This window comes from Gymnoscopelus braueri, assembly GCF_963280865.1.
Source record: "Gymnoscopelus braueri genome assembly, chromosome: 20".
NCBI classification, from domain to species: domain Eukaryota; kingdom Metazoa; phylum Chordata; class Actinopteri; order Myctophiformes; family Myctophidae; genus Gymnoscopelus; species Gymnoscopelus braueri.
The window spans coordinates 2220679-2244502 of record NC_137622.1 but is presented as its reverse complement, the minus strand read 5'-3'; the positions used below and the strand labels follow the sequence as shown (position 1 = coordinate 2244502).

The window sequence follows — 23824 nt, the reverse complement described above, 5'->3', positions numbered from 1 at the left end:
CTCTCTCTCTCTCTCTCTCTCTCTCTCTCTCTCTCTCTCTCCTTTTTTTATTACCAGACTTTGTTCCGCTAAGCACAATCTCCAGATGCCATTAGAGGGAAGGGAGACAGTGATATTTAGTGACAGTCAATGAATTCTCTGGTCAAAGAGAGAGTGCCCTGGATTCATAGGAGTCACACAGTCACACACACACACGCACCAGAGTTCACCTTTGTTCTATCTGTCTCAAAGGCAAAAAGCTAATTGTGTGACAAGGGTCGTGGGGGGGGGGGGGGGGGTGGCACTGGCAGCCATGACAGTCTGAGTATCGCCACCGCCAAGTAAAGCCGCCAGCATCTCGTCAAACAGCGCAGGACTATGAAGTACTGTACATAGTACTGCACTTGAGTACATTTTATTTTTGTAACTGTACTTTACTTTGACTTTTACTCCACTACAAATAATTGTACTTTTGACTCCACTACATTTCTAGGAATGGAAAAGGAAAATTATAAGTCGACAACTTAAGCACTAATTCAAATCTAGTGAAAATAGTTGATCTGTACTTTGTGATTTTGGATAATTTCGTTTAGTTTTTAAGCATGCACTTTTGAATACCTGTGTTTTTTGAAAGCAAGTACTCCAGTACTCAATTTGACAGAGAAACTTTCACTTTCACTGTCCATCACTGAAAGCCACCAGCATCTCTTGTCAAACAGCACAGAAGTCTGCCACAAAAATGTCAGGAGAGCTCTGTGACCAGAGAATTCATAAACTGTGAACTGTCACTCTCATTTCACTGCAAGGCCTGAGTCCGATTCTTAAAATGTTTTCTAAATCTTAACAGATTTTTTAAAGAAGAAATATATATATTTTTTAAAATTTTTCAAAAATAGCAGATCTACAAGCTCATAGCGCTGCACTCGGTGCCGCGCTATGAGCTTGTATATCTGCTATTTTTGAATAGCCAAAGAAATCTAAAGTGACACAGATGCGTTCCAGGTCTAAATGGGTTAATTTAGGAAAAAACACAAAACGTTAAAATATGGAGAGTAGAGGTGTATGCCCCGACAGATTTAGGTCTGAAGAAAAAGCTGAAATTCTGCGAAGGCGCAGTGGCTGGGCGGAACGATAAGAGCGCAGCTACGCGGGCAGGCTGTGTGTGGCTGATAAACTCGGACTCAGCGCAAATCAAACACCTTCTGGCAACTCAAACACTTTGCACAGTTGGACGTCAAACATGTTGAGAACGGACACAAGGGAAGTATCATGACTCAGTGCCCAAAAAGTCAAATACTGCAAAACTTGTGAAATTATGTAAGTAAGTATAAAATGTTTAGGCCAGTGGTTTCTCAACCTTTTCTGGATCACTTTTCCTGGTTTTAATCATGATTTTACAATATCCAAAATCACAAACTATATAGACCAATACAAATCACGATCAAGCTTCTTTTCTTTTTTTATGATTTGGTGCACTGGATCAGTATCTGAAATACGGTGAGTCACAGCAATGTGCTCTAGATTGCCAGGTTTATTTTTTAAATGCTGCATTTTTAAACACACTGGACCTTTGAACATCCAACAGGATCGAAAAGGTTAGTACTTCAATGAACTCAAAATCTCTGCAAGAGCCGTGAGCAGGATTTCAGCTTGTTTGGCTTTTCTTACTATTGTATTCATCCTACTCACCATGCACTACAATATGACTTATTTTGGAGGTGCACATATTTCCATTGCCTAAAATTTACCCAATACACAGAAAATAATATTTTTTACATTTTTACATTCCGAGTAAAACTGAGTTTCATGATGCAGTGTTACTGGTCTGAACAATCTGTGATTCCTCCTTTGTCTTATACTACTTTAACTCTGGCGTCCCTATTTTGGCCAGGTCTTTATAGGTGAAAATTCAAAAAAATAGCCTGGGTCTACATGCGAAATTTATCCTTGTATGCCCGGCGTTGTGCAAGCGAAAATAATCTACAAGCTCACGACATGTCACTCAATGCGCTGGGCAATTTTTTGTCATATGACAGTTTCAGGCTTTATAAGCGGCTGAGGCGAGAAAGGCGTTAATGTCATTTGAATGACATTCTGGCTTATCGTCTCGTCTGTGGTTGTTTGACATACTGTATCGTTGCTGTCGGGCAGAAACGTTTCTCCATATGTCAACTTTTTTTTATGTTTACAATAGTGTCCCACCAAAGCAGATCTACAAGCTCACAACGCATTGCACCACGGCGTGCCGCGTGTTGTGAGCTTATAGAGCTGTTCTTTTTCTTGTGAAAGTGAACGTGAAAGTGGTTAAGACTGTGTCTGGGTTTCATAAATATTGAAGTATTATTAACCCATTAAGACCTGGAACGCATCTGTGTCACTTTCGATTTCTTTGGCTATTCAAAAATAGCAGATATACAAGCTCATAGCGCGGCACCGAGTGCCGCGCTATGAGCTGGTAGATCTGCTATTTTTGAAAAATCGTGAATTATAATTTTTTTAGATTTTCAAAAAAACATTTTTAAGAATCGCCTCAGGTCTTAACCCATTAACTGCCAGAGGTATTTTCATATTTCATTAGCCAGTGCCAGAGATTTTTCATTGAAAAAAAAAAAAGTACTCAGGAGCCGAGATACAGAATTTTTAAGTTTTAAGTTAACAAGGAAGTGGATAGGAGTCTAGATCTTCGAAAAATCATATCTCCTTGGTCTTTGGGTCAAATTGATTTTTTTTTTGTTCACGTAGATCTACGCGACTGGCACGTGGCGGCTTTAAATAGGTTCGCGTAGATCTACGTGATTGGCAGTGAATCAGTTAATGGGTTAAGGGCTTGTGACTAATCAATAACTACATTGGATCCATTGGAACACAGGTTATTTATTTTCATTTCGTGAAAAGTAACCCTTTTGGACCACCGTTTCCGTCCGACAGCGACGATGTACGTACGTAGGTCTGTTATTTGACAATACAGTACGGGTAGGTCTAGTCTAGTGCAGTAGTTATAGCTGTATTAACCCCCCTGGAACCCGCCCAAGGACCCCTGGGGGTCCCCGGCCCGGACCCTACTTACTTTGAGAACCACTGGTCTCTTAGTGGCTATCTGACACAGGTGGGACGAAACAGGCCAATCAGCTTGCGGTTCATTTATGCAGAGCGTAGAGAGTAGTGTGTGTAGCAGACCACAGACCTCTCTCTCTCTCTATAGGCGGTTAATGGGTTTACTTGGCTGCCTCACACTTATGGGACCGGGGAGGCCCGCTGTTTGCTTTAGGCTTTTGGCAAGCTGCAGCAGCCTGCCAGCGGAGGCTGTATGCATGCATCAGTGCTGCTTTAACAAAGTCTATCAGTCTGCCACAGAGGCTGGCCACAGGTAATGCCACAGATTTTATGCCCTCCTTAGGTTTGCTTTTGTACAGGCCAACACAGCAGCCAGGGCTCACGTACAGTATAATGTCAACACCATGTGTTTTAAACCAGATTGGCCCAGTTTGGATGCTAGAAATGTACAGTAGAAAGATGTTTTCTACAGGTTTTCTACAGGTGTATCATACAGCAGGAGTGGTGGGTTTTATAGGGCTGAGCGATGCAGTATATTGACAAAAATCAAACGCCACCATATTTTTGACAGAACACATCGATATCAATTAATGACAATATTTTGATGGGTTGATTTAGATGAATGGTCATTAGTAATGTGGATATGATGAACAAACAGGTCGAGGCAGTCTTTGAATTTTGGAACTCGGTCGAGGAACCTTGAGTTCCATGGACGCCACTTTGAGAAACCACTGCGTTTAACACATAATGTAGGACAAAATCTGTTTAAAAAATGTCCATCTTGATCCTGTGTACAGATCTCGACAGAGAATGGAGGACTTAGGTGCATGGTGCAGTGCACAAAGATAAGAAAGAGACATCTTGTTACCAAAATGATCCTCTTAAAATCATTCCTCCATTTTTGCGTGCAAAGGCTTAGGGTCTTATAGTGCCGTCTGTGTGTGTCTACAAGAAAATAAATGAATGAGAATGTCACCCTGATACAGTCAGCAAGGCTGTTATTTAATCGGTACAATAAATAAAATGCCTGAGTGACGGTCTTTACACGTGACGAATAAACGATACAAAACTTGACCAGCAAGTATTTTGCATGGAAGGTATTCAAATAGTTTGCGCCTCATTCAGAACCTTATGAATGAGGCATGATCTATTTGAATATTCCTTTTATTCGGTGAAAAAACAACCTTGTTCCCGAAAAGACATTATGTCGCCTTATCAGTGTATAATATGTGTGTTCTTTGTGGGTGGCACAAACAACAGGTGTGAAGAAAAAAAATACAGCAAAATACGCTGTAAAGAAAGTAGAGAATAATTAACATAATTAGCATGTGATGATTCATGCTAACCAATCTGTCAAAGTTTCCAATTGGGTGATGCAATCAATTTTGATGCCAAAAAATCAAAACAGCACAACATTGAGCAGGCTAAATGAGGAGTTCAGTGAATCATGGCTGTTATGTGTCATGTGACTCATTTTAGGGATGCATGATATTGATATTCTGGCCAATATCCAATAACCGATTATTTGCATGGTCAAATAGGCAGATACCGATTCAGATACGATTTACCTTACACCAGTTATACAGTAACTGTGATTCTGGGTGCAGATGCAGAATTATTATATAACAGTGCATTCTTATTACCTGATGTTTCAACCTTTTGAAAGCTTCTCCACAAAACATAATCACAATTGAAGTGAAAGTGGCTAAGTCTGTCTGTGACTTTTTACAAATATTGAACCAATGTACAGCATCAACCCATTCAATCCGGGAACACATCTGTGTCACTTTATATTTCTTTGGCTATTCAAAAACAGCAGATCTACAAGCTCATAGCGTGAAATTTGTACACTGTCAGAGACATTTGTACAAACACTGTCAGAGTTAGACCTGTAGGGGTCCACAGACCACACTTTGAGAACCACTGCCATAAAGCATGTTTTTAAACATCAAGCTGGATATACAAACAGGGCTGGTGAGGGATATATATTGAAAAGTACTTTATATGCACAGGTCTATTGTGCTTATCGATCTGATTCTTTATCAACATCTATCAGTTCCTTCTTGATAAACTGTTGGGGGGGGGGGGTTACTGACAGGTTTAATGACATTAACTTAGTTTTATCTTAATCTCTGTTGAACAAAAACTAATCTATTTTACTGAAAATTAAATTAAGTACAGCATATTATGATTTTGATTAAGATCTGTCCAACATTATATAAAATTGATGAAAAGAGAGCAATATTTATGTCTATTTTTCGTTTAGGTTCAACCATTCACGGAAAAAGAAAATCATCGGCACTGGCATTTAACATTAGATCTTCCCTGAACTGCAGCGTTTACCCGTAAGCCACGAAAAACACATTTTAAAAGCATATTTGTTGACAAATATTGACGAATAAATAGAATATATTGCATCTTGCCCTGTTGCCGGCCAGCTTGGCATGAACATGTGCACACACTTTCAAGCATCTTTTCCTTTCAACCATGGCTCAAGTCCCTCATGAAAACAAACTCAGATCTAGCGTGCATCCTTCAGGCGCTACGATCCTTAGGCATGGCATCGTTGAAGTGGAATCATTCCTATAACTACTTAAACCCGTTATACTTCGTTGACCGGGGTTCCCCAGGGGCCTAAACTAGGCCTCCCCCCACTCACAGAAAACAGCTGATGTACTGTACAAGCTGAGCTTGTAGATCGGTTATTTTCACAGAATGTTCGCCACAGAGAAGGGGACGCTAAGTGTTCCTGTGGTTAAGAGCTAAAACGATTCCCAGGAATGAATTGGCCAATTTAGTAGCGGTTTCTCGATTCCCTCGTCCCTAGGGGGGACTTGGCCGCTGGTTATGCATTGCTTATAGCACCACGGTAGCAATCCATAGACATTCCACATTGATTTCGATTTGAAATCAACCACAGCCAACACACCTGACCTGACAAACGCATCAACCAAACCCACAAGCACGCACTCGATGGTGGTGGGATCCGTCCGGAAAGGAGGATTTGGTGTGTAAAGTGACATTAACTGGAGGTTTGCGTGGCAATGTGTGACCATGCTCCATTAATAATTCATGGCAGAAAGGGGAACATCAGTCTTTTTTAGAAGTCATACGTTATTGCCACTGGCCCCGGAGCACATTGCATTCCAGTCACTAACAGTGAGCGTTAAACAATTCTCCTCTCAAAGAAACATATAGATGTGCGCGTGCGTGCGTGCGTGCATGCGTGCGTGCGTGCGTGCGTGCGTGCGCCTGAAGCCACTGACAATTAATGGAGCACTAACCTTTGCCTGAGCTTTTGCACAGGAATTACATTGCTATTTAAATTGAGGTTGGCTGTTCATAAGCGGAATAAACAGTTGATTTGGACTCTGTGTTGGTGCACTAAGCAGAACATTACTGTAAATCACACAGCTTACATGTTAAGATAGACTCCCCTCTGACTCCTGTGCTTTGGCACAGTGGTGAACTTATTCATACTGAACTGTACCAGGGAGGGTATTCAAATATCTTTTTGTATTAAATAAAACGCATACAACATTTTAACCAATCTATAGAGAATGTTAAGAATGGATAATATAACTAGTACATGATGTGCAGTGGATAGACGTGGTCTCCCTACCAGTTAGTTCTCAAGCGCGGATTTGAATCCCTGGTGAGACATTGGGGTTGTTATGGTTAACAGTGTTTCTCTTATTCAAGTGCCTTTAGAGTGCAGAAAGCGCAGGACTGTTTGACAATACTATACTAAGTTAGAGTTCTGTTTGCCTTTTAGGCTTTGTAAACATAAATTGCGCACAGGCGGCAGATATGACAAATAACTTAGATGTCATCTCCGTCGGGTGTAAAGGATGTCAGAATTCAAATTCAAAAACGTCAAAAGTAGCAGATCGGCAAGCTCAAAACGAAGATCGAGCTTGCGGATCTGCTACTTTTGATGCTTTTGCGTGACACTGTAGTATGATCAAGTGAGCATTAAAAAAGCATAAAAAGTTAGAATATGGAGATAAGAGGATTCTGATCGGGAGCAAGGATATACAAAGCTTATTACTGAAATGTACAAAGAAATGACCGGTTCCAATAATCAAAATAATGTACGCTAATTCCCAAGTCCTAATAGAAGTAACAATTTCGTATTAAAACATTTAAAAAATAATCATCTATAGCTAAAACTAAAATGACACAAATGCTTTCCCGGATTGAGAGGTATAACAACATATAAGCTTTCCAGGTCTAAAGTGATTAAAAGAGCATGGACAACCATGTGGAAATAATGACGGATATATGACATTTCAGTTTATGTCATTCCGCTGTTTTTACACAGATAAATGGAAATGACTGTAAGGATTATACAAAATAATTGCAATTAACTCGTGATCAGGCGATAATGTAATAATTGTGACAGGGGGCCTATATAAACACTTGAGCATGCTTTGATTCAACATCAAGGCGTTGTCAATGTACATGATAATCCATGGAAGACATACAGTACTGTAATGTACATTAAGTAACTGCGGCGGAGCCAGTTAAAAGGCGGGCATCAAATCCCTCTGTTGGTTGTGTCGTCAGGATTCATTCTGTTGGACTTGAATGTCGTCGCTGTCCGGTGGAAACCTTGTACTGTATGTCCGAAACGGTTAGTTTTCAAAAGGAAAAAAAATTACCTGTGTTCCAATGGATCCAGTGTATTTATTATTTAGTCACAAGGTCTAGTTAATACTTTACACTGGTTCAATATTTATAAAAAGCCACAGACAGACTTCACCACTTTCACTTAAAAATATTGCAGATCTACAAGCTCACAACGCATCTCGATGTGACACGTTGTGAGTTTTTTATATCGGTTATTTTTGCTACTTTTGTGTGACGCTGTGGTATGACAAAGTAGGGCATTCATTTAAAAAACACATACAGTGACATATGGATACACAGGTTTCTGTCCGACAGCAACAATGTGTTTCCTGAGCCCAGCAGTCCTCAACCTGTGGGTTGGTACCAGGGTTTCCATTTTTGGGCCGGCCACCTTGACCGACAAGTATAAATTAATCGGCCATATCATAATTAACGTCACATGCGTGTTTGCAGACATGCACCCATTCCCAACTGACAATTACACCTCGTTACGTTAGCGCTGCGCTTCTTTCCACTTTATCACAGATGCAATCTGTTCCTGTGTTTATAGCTTGCTAAAAAATAACTGAATAAAGTCAGGAGGGCGTGAGTGAACTGCTTGCGTGACTCTGTCGCAGTATAAACAAATTCATATATGTTTTGGGCTTTTTTTATCTCATTCAACCTTAATATGCAAAACGTACAGCTTTTGTTTTGTTTTGTTAATGTTCATTATGTCATCTTGAATGATGGCGCAAGGAAGGTTGATTACTTGCCTGCAATGTATGTGTGTCACCAACTTTCTGCAACTTTCCCCACTTTATCCATTGCAGACAGACAGTCAGTGCTCGCTTGTATAATATTCGTGACACATGAGTTCGGGTCCCTCTTTTATTAATCATCAATTGGGCCCGGCTTGGTTCAGATTCTATCACCTCTGGACCCCGGTTCTGTTATCATAACACCCGAGCGAACCAGACCCATAGGTTACTCGGCGCTAATTAGGAGGAGCCACAGCTGTGTAAAGCTTGATTTGTGATTCGCTGTATGACGGTGTTGTTGTGTATAGAAAATAGCAGACATACAAGCTCACAACGTGGCGCGTTGCAACGTGTTGCTACGTATTGCAATCATGCAATGTTGTTACTTTATCAAAATAATAATATTAATAATAGGCTTAAATGATAAAATAACCAAATTATAAACAGCATTTTCCAAATCGGCTACGGTGGCCGGTGATCTTTACAATTAACGGCCAATTAAACATTTTATCGGTCAATGGCCGGTAAATACTGGCTAACGGAAACCCTGGTCGGCGGCTCTCCAGATGACAGTGAAGTGACAATTTAAGGACTTTTAAGACCTTTTTGATACCAAAAAAGCAAAAAAAAAGACAGAAAATGCAAAAAAAAAAGACCATAACTGCATCAAAAGAAATCAACAAACTAACTGGTTAAACATTGGCCAAATTGGCAAGAATTGAAAATAGTGGATCTGTACAAGCTCACAACGTCGCGCAACATGAGGCGTTGTGAGCTTGTAGATCTGCTATTTTCCCAATATTTATCTGTGGAACCGAGTCAAACGAAATGTAATGCCTCAACTCCTTTCAATTCCAAGTGCTTGTCAGGGTGGGGGGTCCCCAGTTCAAATAAGATTCATCTGGGAGGTCACAGCCTGTAAAGGTTGAGAACCACTGTCCAAAGCCCAGTGGTCCTCATAGTCTCTGCTGCTTTACTTTACTATAGGGGTGCAACAGTTCATCAAATTAATCGATTATAATTGATTATTTCATAATATAATCGATCGCTTCCCATTTTCGGTAAGTCATTGTAGGCAAAAAGCTTCAAAAGGTTTTTAAAAATGACAAAAATAGTAAGCTATTTTCACTACTTTTGACAGGACAAAGTTGACGCTTAAGTGGTTAACTGATATTATCAATAAGAAAAAACTGCGATATTTAAAATAATTTGCGCTCCTAGATTTTTCGATTAATCACAAAAGTAATCGATGGAATAATCGCTAAGAAAATAATCAATACTACTTTACTGTAACTGTACTTGTGGGCGACCGTATCCTAGTGGGTAGAGAGAGGCCTGGTCTGGTAATCAGAAGGTCACCGGTTCACCTCCCAGCCCTGGTATGTGTGTCCAAGTGTCCCTGAGCAAGACACTTCACCCCTAACTGATCCCTACCCGAGCACTCAACACGTATGAACAGCCATCAACTGAGGTGAAGCTGAAACAGAATTTCTCCCACAGGACTAAACAAAGGTCTCCTTTTCTCCATTCCCTTCTTTAAGCTCTGAATCTGTACCGTTCAGACTTCATTTCCCACCTCCTGAAAGCTTTTTGTCATTACACAAGGATGTTTTCCTTTTTTTCCCCCCAGCTACACATTGTGGAGGCAGCTATTAAATGTCTCATGTTGTGTGGAAATCATCATTATTTTTTTTAAGCAATAATATTCAAATCATAGCAGAGATGATTTGGGGTGCAGGCAGAATGCTGCATGCAGCAGATCTTTGCCGTAAATTACAAGCTTTGAGCCGGTTCTCCTATACTGTACGAAGCATTAAGCACAGCGTCCAAAACGAAAGGTCACACAACTGACATTAATGATGCTGCATCAATACTGAATTATTAACCAGCTCGCAGCTACAGCCTGCATATCCTGACATTAACCACTTAAAAGCCCTTTATGAGCTTGGAGATCGGCTATTAATATTATTTATTTATCTTTATGTAAAGGAAAAGCGGAAAACACCAGGGTTAATGATCATGCTGTAGACGGCTGTTTGTTGTATGACAAAACAGTGAAAATAGCTCATCTACATACGAGCCCACAACACCTCTGAGCTTGCTATTTTTGCTATGTTGTGTGGGAGGAATGTAAAACAAAAAGTGATTTTTATTATTTCATTTATTTGTCCAAAATAGGAAGGCTATTAATGTGGCTAATGATACTATGAACAAGTAACACAGGGCAAAGTTACATAATATGCCTTTAATCCCTATATAGTAGTTTATTGTATCACAAATGGCGGAAATACCCGATCTCCAAGCTCACAATTTGGAAAATAATTGAGTCGAGGAAGGGCCCAAACAGGGACACCAGGGTTAATGATGCTGTATCAATAGTGAATTATTAAGGCTGTGTATTCCAGGCGTACAGGACGTCAGTCACAGGGCATGGTGTCCGAGGCGGAACGTGTCGGGAGAGAGAGAGAGAGGCAGCGCTTGCTTTGTTGACTCTGTTGAATTGCTTGCCTAAGGCATTCAGTATTTGTCTGGACAGACACACGCACGTACACACACACACACACACACAAAGAAAGGTCACCGTGTCTCCTGTCTTGTCAACAAAAATCACTTCAAGGGGACAAATCCTGGCCTTGGCGCAGCCTGGCTGCTGCCGTACCCCCCTCGCCCATCAAGCACCGACCCAACGCTTATAGGACTGTCTGGGCAGCCATGGGGGATTTCTAATTATGTTGTTTTTTTTCCCATGCCATCTGCAAAATAAAAATAATAATCAGCTGTATATTTTGTTTGAAGTGTTAATTCAACCTTTTGCATCAAAAGAAGAAATTTAATTAGTTCATCGGTCTATTTGCTCTTCAAGGATGAGCTGGCAGACGAAATCATCAGTGTGCATGCGTGTGTGCTTTGTGTGAGCGTGTGTGTGTGTGCGCGTGCGTGCTTGCGTGTACATGTGAATTCTCTAAACATCGGGACATTCAGTCTCATTGGCTCGCTGTCAGCCCTCGGAAATTAGAAAAAAGAAAATATGAGTTGTGTAATGTCTGTTTAGCTGGAGAAGAACGACCCATCCATCCGTTCACAATTCATGACTCCACGTCTCCATTATGATTTGAAGAAGATGACAACAAATTACAAACCATGAGGCACTGGCGTATATAATAGCGAGCCCACCCACGTTAACTATACAGTAGCTCAGTGGTTCTCAACCTGTGGGTCGGGAGCCCCAGGGGGGTCCCCACATGATTTGGGGGGGGTCCCCAGATGACAGTGAAGTGACAATTTAAGGACCTTTTAATCAAAAAAAGAAAGAAAAGAAAAAGACCATTACTGCATCAAAAGTAATCAACAAACTATACAATAAAAACTGGTCACACATTGGCCAAATTGTCAAATAATATAAGAGGCAAAAAAAATAAATAAGCCGATCTACAAGCTCACAACGCCTCTGTGAGCTTGTAGATCTGCTATTTTCACAATATCTATCTGTGGAATTGGGTCAAACTAAATTGAATGCCCCAACTCCTACATTCCAAGTGCTTGTCAGGGTAGGGGGGTCCCCAGTTCAAATATGATTAGTTTGGGGGGTCCTCAGTTCAAATATGATTATTTTGGGGGGTCCCCAGTTCAAATATGATTATTTAGGGGGGTCACGGCCTGAAAAGATTGAGAACCACTGCAGTAGCTAACACACCGTTTCTCAACCACTTTTTTTTAATTAAGAGTTACAGACCCGTAAGGGTCCATTTGGAAGCCCCTGGAGGTCCCAGGAAACCGACGTGGAGAACCAGTAAACTAACACCCTCACCCCCGGCTGTTTTCAATCAACAAGCACGTCATTTGTGACCAGCTCTCGATTTGCACTTGAACCTAACCCTAACTATTGTGATCTAAATCTACTCCATACAGATAGATGTACTAGTTATATTGTATTAACATACTGTACCATGCAGATGCACTAGTTATGTTGTATTAACATCTACCATACAGATTGGTTAAAATAACATTCTGTTCATTGAAATAAGTTCTGGATTGCCACTTTAAAACAGCCATCAATCAGCTGTCATGGGATAGAATCAAATGTGGCACAAATGGGCAAGTTTTCCGTCGAATGACCTTCAAAAAGGGACCTTAACAACTCAAGCATGGTATGATGAAGTGGAGGTGGTTTTCACATCACTCCCTGGTGGCCATACTAAGGAACTATTAATCTACGGCGCTCCCTATTGCATTTGAATATGCCGCCCTCCGCCACATGGACGACAGTAGCGGCCAGATTAGGGTTCAGAGGACCGCTACGGCACTCTCGGTTATTATGAGGCGAGCCGGCCAGGACACCTCTGGGTTCCTAAGCACTTCTACTGACACTGACTGATGGCCAATTAGTCAGCTGGGGAAGAATATTGATTACCGAGGGAAGAGGAAAGACCTGGAAACATCTACTAACATGCGGCCTCTTCTTTACCTCTAACATCTATAGGAACACTGTGGGATAGGGCTGGGGCGATGTACGTCACGATTATTTCTAACTTTTTCACACCGTTCCCATGTTGATCCCGAGATTCACGTGATAAAAATTTGTTTTTATCCCATTAAGACCTGAAGCGGATTCTACGTGTCTCCTAAATCCCAACAGTTTTCTGCGTATGTTTCTATATCAGTGGTGCTCTATCTTTTTCATGTCAAGGACCCCCAAAATTATATGCATTTGGCCGCCGACCCCCCATCTCAAAATATTTTGTTCCAGGGACCCCCAGAAGCAAGGATTTGAGTTAAAAATGATCGCTTTAAAAGAATATATATGTATATATATATATATATATATATATATATATATATATATATATACAAAGATTTTGCACACATCACGATGCTATGAGCTTGTAGATCTGCTATTTTTGAATAGCCAATGTGTAAAATAATGCTTTTTAGCTCAAATCAAAAAATGACACTGATGCGTCCTAGGTCTTAATGGGTTAAATGACAGGAGTGCTCACACTGGTATCTTTACTAATAGTTACTAATCACCGGTCCCCGGTTCAATTCGGGCTGTTGCATGACGCCTCCCCCTCTACTAGTCTCTGGTTCGATTCCGGACCATTTGCCGCGTGTCAGTCCCCTTGCTCTCATGTCCGCATTTCCTGTCTCTCTCTTCAATGTATCTGTCTGCATAAAGCATGAGAATAACAGACAAACGTGTACACTGCTACAAAAGCACTGATCCACACAGAATAATACAAGGTGGCAATTGGAACCAAAACTGGCGCTTGTGATGCCACATAATCTTTGGTTCCAGGAAGAACCTTTCAGAACCAAGGGACTATAAATAACCATTTAATGTTTCAATAAAGAACCCTTAAAAAAGGTGCCTCAAAGGAATTTGACAAAATTATGGTTCTTCGTGGAACCGCATTAACCTTTTACAGAACCATCCAAGAAGCATCATTGTTCCGTTTGTATACAGCGAGTTAAAACAGCACAGTGCTGTAGCTATATTATAGACTGGTTCACTTAACCACTGCTCAGTGTGTGGGCATCTTGGGGAAGCGGCTTGGCGCGGTGCTCCGCTCCGTGCTGCAGATCTGCCTAAGGCAGCACATTAGTATCTGCTATTGACATTGACTCCTGGACATCATCTCTAACCTCTGCATGCTCCGTGTTCTGCATGGAGGTGAAACCTTCTCCCACAGAGAGGAGGACAGCTGCGCTTCAAGGTCAGCCTCGCGTGAGCCCTCCACAAGCACAGACGGAGAGCGAGGGAGACCGCCGCGCGGCCCGCGGGAGACGAGAACATTCGATTAGTACCTCCAGGGAGAGACTCGACTCCGCGAGATCATCCCCGGACTTCTCATTGGCCGGCCCCCGGTGGGGCATTAACTTGGTCGCCACGGGAACAGGGGTACAAGCATACAGCATCAGGAAACCCAACGGTGGTAGACTGAGGCGGGCTAATCTCCCCCGACCGCTGATACAATGTCAGATACCGCTTTGCCTTTTCCGTGAATTATGGCTCGGGTTAGGATTGGGAGATAGGTTAATCTCATTCCCACGGCGGAGGTCAAAGGTCAATTCCGCCCTACCCGGATAGGCCGGCACTTCTAAGTGCTGTCACACAGAGCTGAATCAAAGAAATGGCGTAATTGAAACGGCCAGATGGTGACAGAGATGTAGAGGCTTGGTGGGGGCTTCTCTGCAGCCTGTAGATCGGCGATTTTCACTTTTTGCACGCCACCATTGTGCAATGAAAAAAAAAGGGCTTAAGTGGTTCATCAGAATCATCGATTTAGTTGATTATGAAAAATCTATTCGAATTTGTTCACGTCAATTTGTTGATATATGAGAAATGAAAAACCTCTATGATTATTCGATTAACCGACACGAGCCAGATTGAGTCGTTAAGAGGTGCTAAATGTCGATTTCAATACATTTTCGGTTAATTGCCCAGCCCCAAATGGAGTAATTGAAACAAAAGGGAAGCTGGTGTGACAGAAATGTATAGTGGCTTGACTCTGCAGAAAATAACCACCTCCCGACTCCTCCCCGTTTACAGGTTCATCTTCTGTGTGTGTGTGTGTGTGTGTGTGTGTGTGTCCTCGCTCGGGCACTGGTCCCGTGTCCTTCCCCTTCTCCTCAAAGACGGCGGCCATTTGCAAATGACACGCGGCACGGGGGGGGGTGGGGGGGGGACAGGACATATTAAGCTCTTCGGAGAGATAAGAATTGCGGGCATTTGTCACGAAATGGCGCGTGCTCCTTCATCGTTTAAAGCCGACCTGCGTTGACGTGCACTGTTTACCTTCTATTCTTTTATGCTGAACTACTATCAACACCTCCATTAATCAAAGTAACTTTAACCGGTGAAGCAAAACCTTGCAGGCCTTATGCGGTAAACTGAGGATTTAATTTATCTGTATTCCTGCTTATAGGGTGCTTCACGTAACAGCCAGTGTATAAAACATTAATTTAATTAATCCGGTACTGAATATAAGTAAATGTGACTCCTTTGTCATTCCAAAATCATCCAATTCCAATTCTGTGAGCGGTACAAAACTCTAAATAACTCTCGCGCTCTCTTGAGGAGTGAGATCGTATTAATTTTTCCCCTCATCTTTCTTTTTTCTTCCTAAAGTGTAATTTCCCTTTTGCATGATGCATTCGGCACTTGTACATCATGCTAATTCGCCAGGCTGGTATCAGGGGCAGGGAAAATAAATAATTTTATGTTAAATTCCTTTCCCTCAGTGAATAACTCTTCCCTTTGCATGCATCATTTGAATTCATCTCTCACAACTGGAGGGAGCAAAATCTCACTCTCTCTCTCTTTTTGGTAGTAAATTAACTCTGCCATGTGACAGGCCATGCCCCCGCAAATCATTTGCCATGCATTAGCTATGGGACAGAAAAGAAGTGGTTTTAAATTCTCTTGACCTGAAGGCAATTTCCCCCAATAAATTATGCTAATTTCTGCTTTCTCTCTCCCTATCGCATTCTTTCAGGGAGTCAATGAAGGGAGACAAAATGGGTTGAGATTACAAGAATCCACAGATGATTGAAACTAGCATTATGAGACACAAGACCAGCAAAACCTTTTTCGATATGTGTACCTGTAGGCTCCATTTAGACGGCGCTGCTCGCAAAAAGTCAGTTACTTTTGGCGAGTGACGACATTGTGCGATGGAAGAATAATTTAGCATACCTGTCAACATTGAGATTCGAAAATAAGGGATATTTTTGTGTACATCTGTTTGTTTAAATGTTGTGTTTGTTGTGTTTGTTTAACCCTTTAAGACCTGGAACGCATCTGTGTCACTTTAGATTTCTTTGGCTATTCAATAATAGCAGATATACAAGCTCATGCTATGAGCTTGTAGATCTGCTATTTTTGAATGTTTTTTTTTTTTTTTTTAGAAAGCATTTTTAAGAATCGCCTCAGGTCTTAATGGGTTAAACGTAGAGCGTGTCAATCTGCTTTGCAGTTTGCATATCTGGTCTAGAGCGGAATTGGTGTGTGTGTGTGTGCGCACGGCACGCACACATGCATTACTGGATACAGTATGCGGGCTCTAGACCGAATATGAGCACTGCACAGTAAATAGAATCCAGTCTTTCAACAGGTATTGTGGAAGGCCTGGTGACGCAACGCAAGACTACCGCCAACCTTATAAAGTTTAAAAAAGGAAAATATTCAAATGAGGAGAGGAGGAAGGAAAATGGGAGGCGTAACCAGGTGTGAATTAGGCTTAACGAGGACGATGTATTGTTCATTTTTTTGCATGATATTCTTGTAACAACTGCTCCCTCACATCATTAGGGGTCACACCCTATAGAATTGCGCGGAGGTGGTTGCTCACACAAAGAGGAAGTGGTCTGATACTCCCGTAAATCCCCACGCGCCCCGACTGATCCTGACAACAATTGCCTGGCAACGCTCTCATTGAGCTGGGAGAAAACAAAGGAGAAGCCAGTTCATTTACTCTGTGCTGGCATCGGACTGCTGAGTGTTTCATGAGCTTCTTTTGACGAGGTAACGGAAGACAAACTAACACACACGGGGACTAACGAGCACGGCTCGTTTGAACGTTAAGGAAACGTGTGAAGCAATAACGACGACAACAGAAACGCCACGTAAACAACATCATCGTCACACGCCAAACTACACACTCACACACGCCCACACAAAACATGTATTCAAATTAGTGTACAGTAGGTGCATGTGCACCCCCCCCAACACGCACACAGAGAACACAAACAGTGCACACACACACACACACAAACACACACACACACAGCTGAACTGGCACAGTCCTTTGTTCTGAAGATTGAAAGCACACCTAGCCCCTCTGTCCACCCTGTCAGATTGCTCACGAAAACAGTGAAAGGTAAAGTAGGCCGCAAGCTCACATCTAGATTGACAGCCTTACCTTTATTACTGACTGAGTTATGTTTCCCCGCAAAAAAGACAAGTCGGCTTTTGATACCCTCCGAACGGCAGCGTCAGCAGCTTTCCCCCCCTCTACAGAGGATACTACTAACGGCTCCGTGCAGCGGAGAGACTGTCCCGGCCCCTCATGTACAAAGAATTGGCTCCCGAATCGCCTTCCAATCCATTTCTGGAACTCACTCGCTGTCTATATAAGACACCCTCTCCTTTCCCTTTGGCTACACGCTGTGTTGGGGAGCCCGTAGGGGGGGGAAGTGTACTGGATTAATGTGCCTCAGAGCTGAAAGGCAAGCTGAAAAAAACCCAGAGAAGGGATGCTTCTAAAGCACCAGGCCTGGGTTGCCTTGTGTAATAAACAAGGCACCTTGCAACTCTAACCTTGCAAAACCCATCAGAATACATCAACTTCGGCAATGCATCACAAACAGTCTATAGCCCCTGCGCTAAGTAAATACCACCGCGCCGCTATTTACTTAGTTATGAAATATGGGGCTCCCTGGAGCATGACTGTTTATTTAATCTTAATGTATTCATAATTATGCACTAATTAATACAACAGAAAAGCCCCCTTAATTCATCATCTCGTGTATTTTTCCGGTGTCCCGGAGCAAGAGCAGGCAATTTACACAACTTTTTTTAACATGTTTGCCTTCTGTCCGACGCCGAGGCTAACAGTTGGGGAAACAAGCACGGGGGCAAATGGAGTGTGAACAAACGCAGCAGAATGTGCCTTGGACTCACACCAGCCGCTTCCAGCTGAGTCGCATTGTGAGGACGGCGGCGCCTCTTAAAAAGCCTGACACTTCCATCGCAGCGGCAGTGTTAAGGGCCGGAAATAGCCGATCTACAAGCTCACGACGCGTTGCCATCGCAACACGTCGTGAGCTTGTAGATCTGCTATTTCCAGCATGTGACACCGCCGTTACAAACGAAGTATAGCCTCTAGCATCCCTAGGCAGAGTACATAAAGTCCTTTTAAAGAATGGCTTCATTAGAATCCATCTGCTTTACTGTATTTTTGTGGAATCTTAAAGACCCCCCGGTGCAAATAAACGCAGGGTGCAAAAAAACAACTGCTGATGTGCGTCTATTCCGTCTATACTTTCATCGCATCCGTTTGGATAGATGATTATCAAAAAGCCATGCTAATTGATTTGGCATTTAACACCGGCGTCAACACCGGCAAATGAAAGTGACACATTTTTTTTTTATATAATGTATTCACACACCGTTAAAACCCCCCAGTGTTTAAGAGTGTAAAAAAAGGAGTGTACACTAACGTGTATACTATAAACAGACCCAAAATGGACCCCCAGTTTCAGACTCGAGAGTAAAATTAACAGTGTTTTAAGTCAAACTAAAAATACAGAAGTGAGAAGGCAGAACGCCTGCAATATCTGTGTAACCCAACATGTTGATTAAAAAGAATCTTGTGGATGTGTGACTGGTGGCGGTGCCATTGCTACAGTGTGTGATCCCTCACATTTGGCTGACCCTCCTCTCTCTCTCTCTCTCTCTCTCTCTCTCTCTGTTGTTGATTGTTTTGTGTATGGATGCACATTTGCATAGCCCTCAGCAGTGTCTAGCCCGCAGGCGACACCCCGTCAAATCTTAAACTGGTCGATAGGAGCAGGTTGTCCCTAGCAACACAGGTTCTCAATGTGGGGTCTCTAGGGACCACCAGGGGACTACAGATTGGACCCCCACTTACGAGTCTGTAACTCTGAGAGTGTTACAAATCGAACCAAAGTAAGGGTCAATTTGGTTCAATTTGTAACACTCTCAGAGTAAAAAAAATTACAAGGAGTTTACAGTGCAGACTGGGGTCCCACTCCCAGACATTTAAAAAAAATCATATCAAATGTGGGTCCTTGAAATTAATAAAAAAGGTTGAGAATCGGTGGTCTAGCAACTCCGTTAAGATGTCCCCATCGTCCTGAGAATGAATGCAGCAGCTCAGCATCCTCCCAGTATCCATCCATCCATCCATACAGGCAGGTAGGGAGGAGAGAGACACCGTGGAGTCGCATGATTCTCCTCCAAGCTGCCAGCACAGCACGCGTTTAGCCAGATATACACATATAGGTACTGTAGCTATGCAAGCATTAAACATAGCTCATTTGCTTTATCAGCTCGATTCGTTAAACCACCACCACAGACCCTAACAGTTTGAATACATCTGTTGTTATTAGGTTTGCAGATTTTTTTTTTTTTTTACTGAGCAGTCTCCACAACACTACGACATTGAAAAAGGTCCTTTTCCCCCCCAACATCACATCACACCACAGTCCGAACTGAAGAGGCCATGCAGCCAGTCTAGTTTTTGTATTTATGACGGTATACGACTTGCTTTAGTGAGTTCGCCTAAATAGTGTAGATGTAACTTCACATTTTAATTCACAAATGAAAAATCAGCAGCCTACTGTACTGTACATACTAGGCTGCGGCTGTCTTACTATTAAACACAAACCCACCGGTACAGCACAAAGCATTCACGCTGGCTAATATCTACATGTCTTTGTCAAATGTAAGGCACACTCTCTATCCTCCCTAGTATACATATACTGTATATACAGTATACAGCAGGCATGTAACCTTGACGACGGCTGTCAAAGCTCACACACACCACGAAACACCACCATAAAACAACAGATATACAGCAAAAGCAAGCCGTTAATAAAAAACTTGACACGTGTGCGGTTCCACGGAACAGCGCCAGCTGCGTGTGTCTGTGTACGTGCTCGTGTTATGTCTGTTCAAATGCATCCTCCTCGGCCATGTCGTGTGTAATAGTAAATGAATGCGTGCATGTTTTAACTCACCGCTGCAGGTGAACCGAGCCAAGATGAGAGAGAAGAGCATGAGGAGCGTAGAAGTGAATCTACAGCATCGGACAAAGGGACGCAGAAGTGAGGCGAGGAAGAACGGCATCTTTTTTTTCTGTGTAGGTTCAACTTTCACAAGACAAGACGGCGGCTAAAATAAATAAAAAAGAGTTACAACAGCGGAGGAAGGTGTGTTTTATTTTCAGTGTTCAGTTGGACTTAAAACGGCGTCTTCTCTCTTGTCTTCGTATACATGTGAGTCCCTGCGTCCTCAGCGCGTCGTATCCTCCTCCCATACCTTCACGTCCATCGGTGGAAAACGGCCGCCCGCTCAGAAACAACGCATCATCATCGCACACAGGTGTGGCGAATTAAAATTATCTCATATCTCTCAGCGCGCGAGCGGCGGCTTTTCGACGTCTTCTGTTTTTTCCTCCTAAAAAAAGAAAAACCCTGCAACAAACAAATCCCGTTCAGAAACTCTGTCCGTGCAGGAGCAGCAGAACGCGGCGGTTTCACACTGCACACAGTCACTCTCTTAGTTTTTGTTGTCTTCTTGTCTATTTTGTTTTCTCCAGAGAATGAATTATTTTTCTCCCCAAAAACATGCGAAAACGTTGTGCTGTTCAGAGAGAGAGAGACAGAGAGAACATCTGCTTGCACAGCACTGATGTGAGTGAAGCTACTACTGCTGCGCGATTAGCGGAGAGGCAAAACCAGGAGCGGATTCTCTGTCCTTGGACGGAATGGAATGGAATGGATGGAGCATCCTACAAAGCTGATGCCTTAGTTTGTACTTTGTAGGCTATATATGAGTGATTCTGCAATCTTTAGGATTTCAAGAACCCCTAGTTTAGTTGTTGTTTTGTCATCTCTGGGATCCTAAAATACACTGTAAACAAATCATCACTGTTATTTTAACATAACAATGATGACCCTGCTGTGCATTCTAACTGGATTATTGCATTGACTTGTGTAGTGTGTATTGTTTTTACAATAAAGAAATAGTGTTTATTGTTGTAACAGTGTTTAATGCTGCTCTCTTGGCCAGGTCATTCTTGGAATAGACATTTTAATCTCAATAAGTATTTCTGGTACAATAAAGCATAATGAAATCTGTGTACATAGAACAAATTGGACCTGTAAGGGCCAATTGTGTTCCATCTATTTGTATACACTCAGAGTTACAGACCTGTGTCTCATCAAGACCCCCTGGGGGTCCACGGACCCCACATTGAGAACCACTGAGTTCTATGCATTGTCTGGCAGAATCTCCATGTATTTTTATTTATTTTTTAATAACTACAAATATCAATTCATCACATGTTCGGCCAATACAAAGGCAGGGGTTGATGGGGAATTCTTTCACCCGTGTGACTTCCAAGTTTTACGGCTGCGGATTTTCATATTATCTGCATAAAATGAAAATGATGAATAGGACACAAGTCAGATCAGGAGCTACTTTGCATGCAAATCCACGGCAGAGCACATCTGCATGTCATTGAGTTTCAAATACATCTGTCACTCCGTGCTGCACGATGTATCAGTGATGGACAAAGCACACATTACCAAGACTTTACCACCGGTGTGTGCGTGTGGGTGTGTGCGCGCGCGTGTGTGTGTATTGCAGGAGGATGTACAGATTACCAAGAATCTTCTTCTTAGATTCAGCTCTCCCAGGAGTGTGGATTTATGGAACCATCACCTTTGCTTACAAGAAAAGTAACACAGCCTTGCATCATCATTGACAGTGCTACAAATAGTTAATTGAGTTAAAGGTAGGGTAAGTGATATTTTTTGGTTAAAACAAAAAGTATTTTGTTAAAAGGTTAAAATACTATATTCTGATAGTAATCATTGCTATAGAGTGTTTGTTCAGTAACAGATGTCTCCCTGTCTCTCCAGCTCTTTAATAAACAGAAAATACATTTTTCGGTAGGTGTCAAAATCTCAGCCAATCAGGAGAAAGTACCCATTTTTAAGCTTAATTTGTATAGTGTTCCAGTTAAAATTTTGTCTGCTCATTTCTTAGTGTCATCACTTCCAATTTCACTTGTTTAATCTATATCCTGATTGAGTTCTCTGTCCTGGTTGGATAAAATTGGAAATGAAACTACAAAAAAAAAAAAAAAACTACAAAATACATTTTCTGTTTTATAAAGAGCTGGAGAGACATGGAGACTTTTTATATGGACAGGACACTCTATAGTAACGAGCACTATCAGAACATAGACCCATTTTGCAATTATTTGAATAATTGCAAATCACTTACCCTACCTTTAAATGATTATTTAAATAATACATCGATACAGGCTCACGACGCACAATTTTAACGCATCTTGCATGAAAGGATGCGCGAGAGTAGACAGCAAAATAATCCTTAAGTGGTTAGTTGATTGGTTGATACAGTATCCACAAGTTTCCTTGGGAATTATGGGCATCACTTCCTGGAAGTGATGCCCATAATTCCCTCAATGCCCCATGGGACACTGGAAACTTGTGGATAAAATACATTTAAAAAACATATAAGAAAGATTATTTGATTAATCGAAGATTAATCAATAGAAGTAACACCTAGAATCCTCTTCCCCCTGCCCCCACCTCTCATTTCTACCATATGGTTCTACTGAGCCTTATTCTGGTTTGTATTGTATTGTATCTATTATATGTATCACTGATGAATTGAGTGCAATGGACCACAATGGAAACAAGCCACCCTGGGGCTTTTTGTGTTATTCTTTTAGCATAACCTTTGACTGTACTACCTGTACTATTAACAATCGTGTTAATAAAGTATTCAATCAATCAAATAATAACTTAATAATCAAGTTATAGCCTTATTGCAGGAATGTTGTCTGCGCCTTATTAATACGAATACTCTTCATAGTCAATCATGTGTGTGTGTGTGTGTGTGTGTGTGTGTGTGTGTGTGTGTGTGTGTGTGTGTGTGTGTGTGTGTGTGTGTGTGTGTGTGTGTGTGTGTGTGTGTGTGTGTGTGTGTGTGTGTGTGTGTATTTGTCTGTTTATTCAATGGAGGGAAATTAGCTAGACGGCCATCTTACCAGCTAATTACATGGTTCATGTAGATGGATGATTCCTCAGATGGGAGATCAGCTATTATGCAAACTCATTAAGCATCCCTTGCTAAAGGTCAAAGTCACATTGTCTGGGATGGCCGTGCACGTGCACGTGCACGCGCACGCGCACGCAACAAACACACACAAACACACAGTCTATACCCCTGAGTCCTGTTTTTTTTTCTCCATTGGTCGATGAATGGTTAAGGGCAGGAAAGACGCACGACTGTCCTCTGTTCCAATGGCACGAGGGAGAAGAGAGTGAGTCAGCCGCGGTCGGTCGCTGGTTGTTTATAATGAGCTCCCACTATTATTCTCCTAATCCCGCTCCGTGTTATGTCAAGGCAGTGCATGTGCACGCCGGACGGAGCGTGTCCCCTCAGGTCACACGTCACATTAGACAGCAGGGGCCGAAGCTTAGACCCTGTGGTTCCCATTTTTTCCCCCTTGGATCACCCAACCTTCTTACTTCTGACATAAGCCGAGACCCCCCATTCACGCACGCACGCACGCACGCACGCACGCACGCACGCACGCACGCACGCACGCACGCACGCACGCACGCACGCACGCACG

The 23824-nt window shown here is 42.2% G+C and overlaps 1 protein-coding gene across 1 annotated transcript in view; it reads right to left on the bottom strand.

The window, feature by feature from the left end:
• Positions 1 to 20277, bottom strand: part of unc5a (unc-5 netrin receptor A) — a gene marked incomplete at its 5' end in the record, with an annotated part of 292060 nt that extends 271783 nt beyond the window's left edge. The window contains one exon of the mRNA XM_080416553.1: positions 20169 to 20277. Coding sequence (XP_080272679.1) covers positions 20169 to 20277 — 109 coding nt within the window. The remainder of the gene's footprint in view (positions 1 to 20168) is intronic.
• Between the last annotated feature and the right edge of the window lie 3547 nt (positions 20278 to 23824).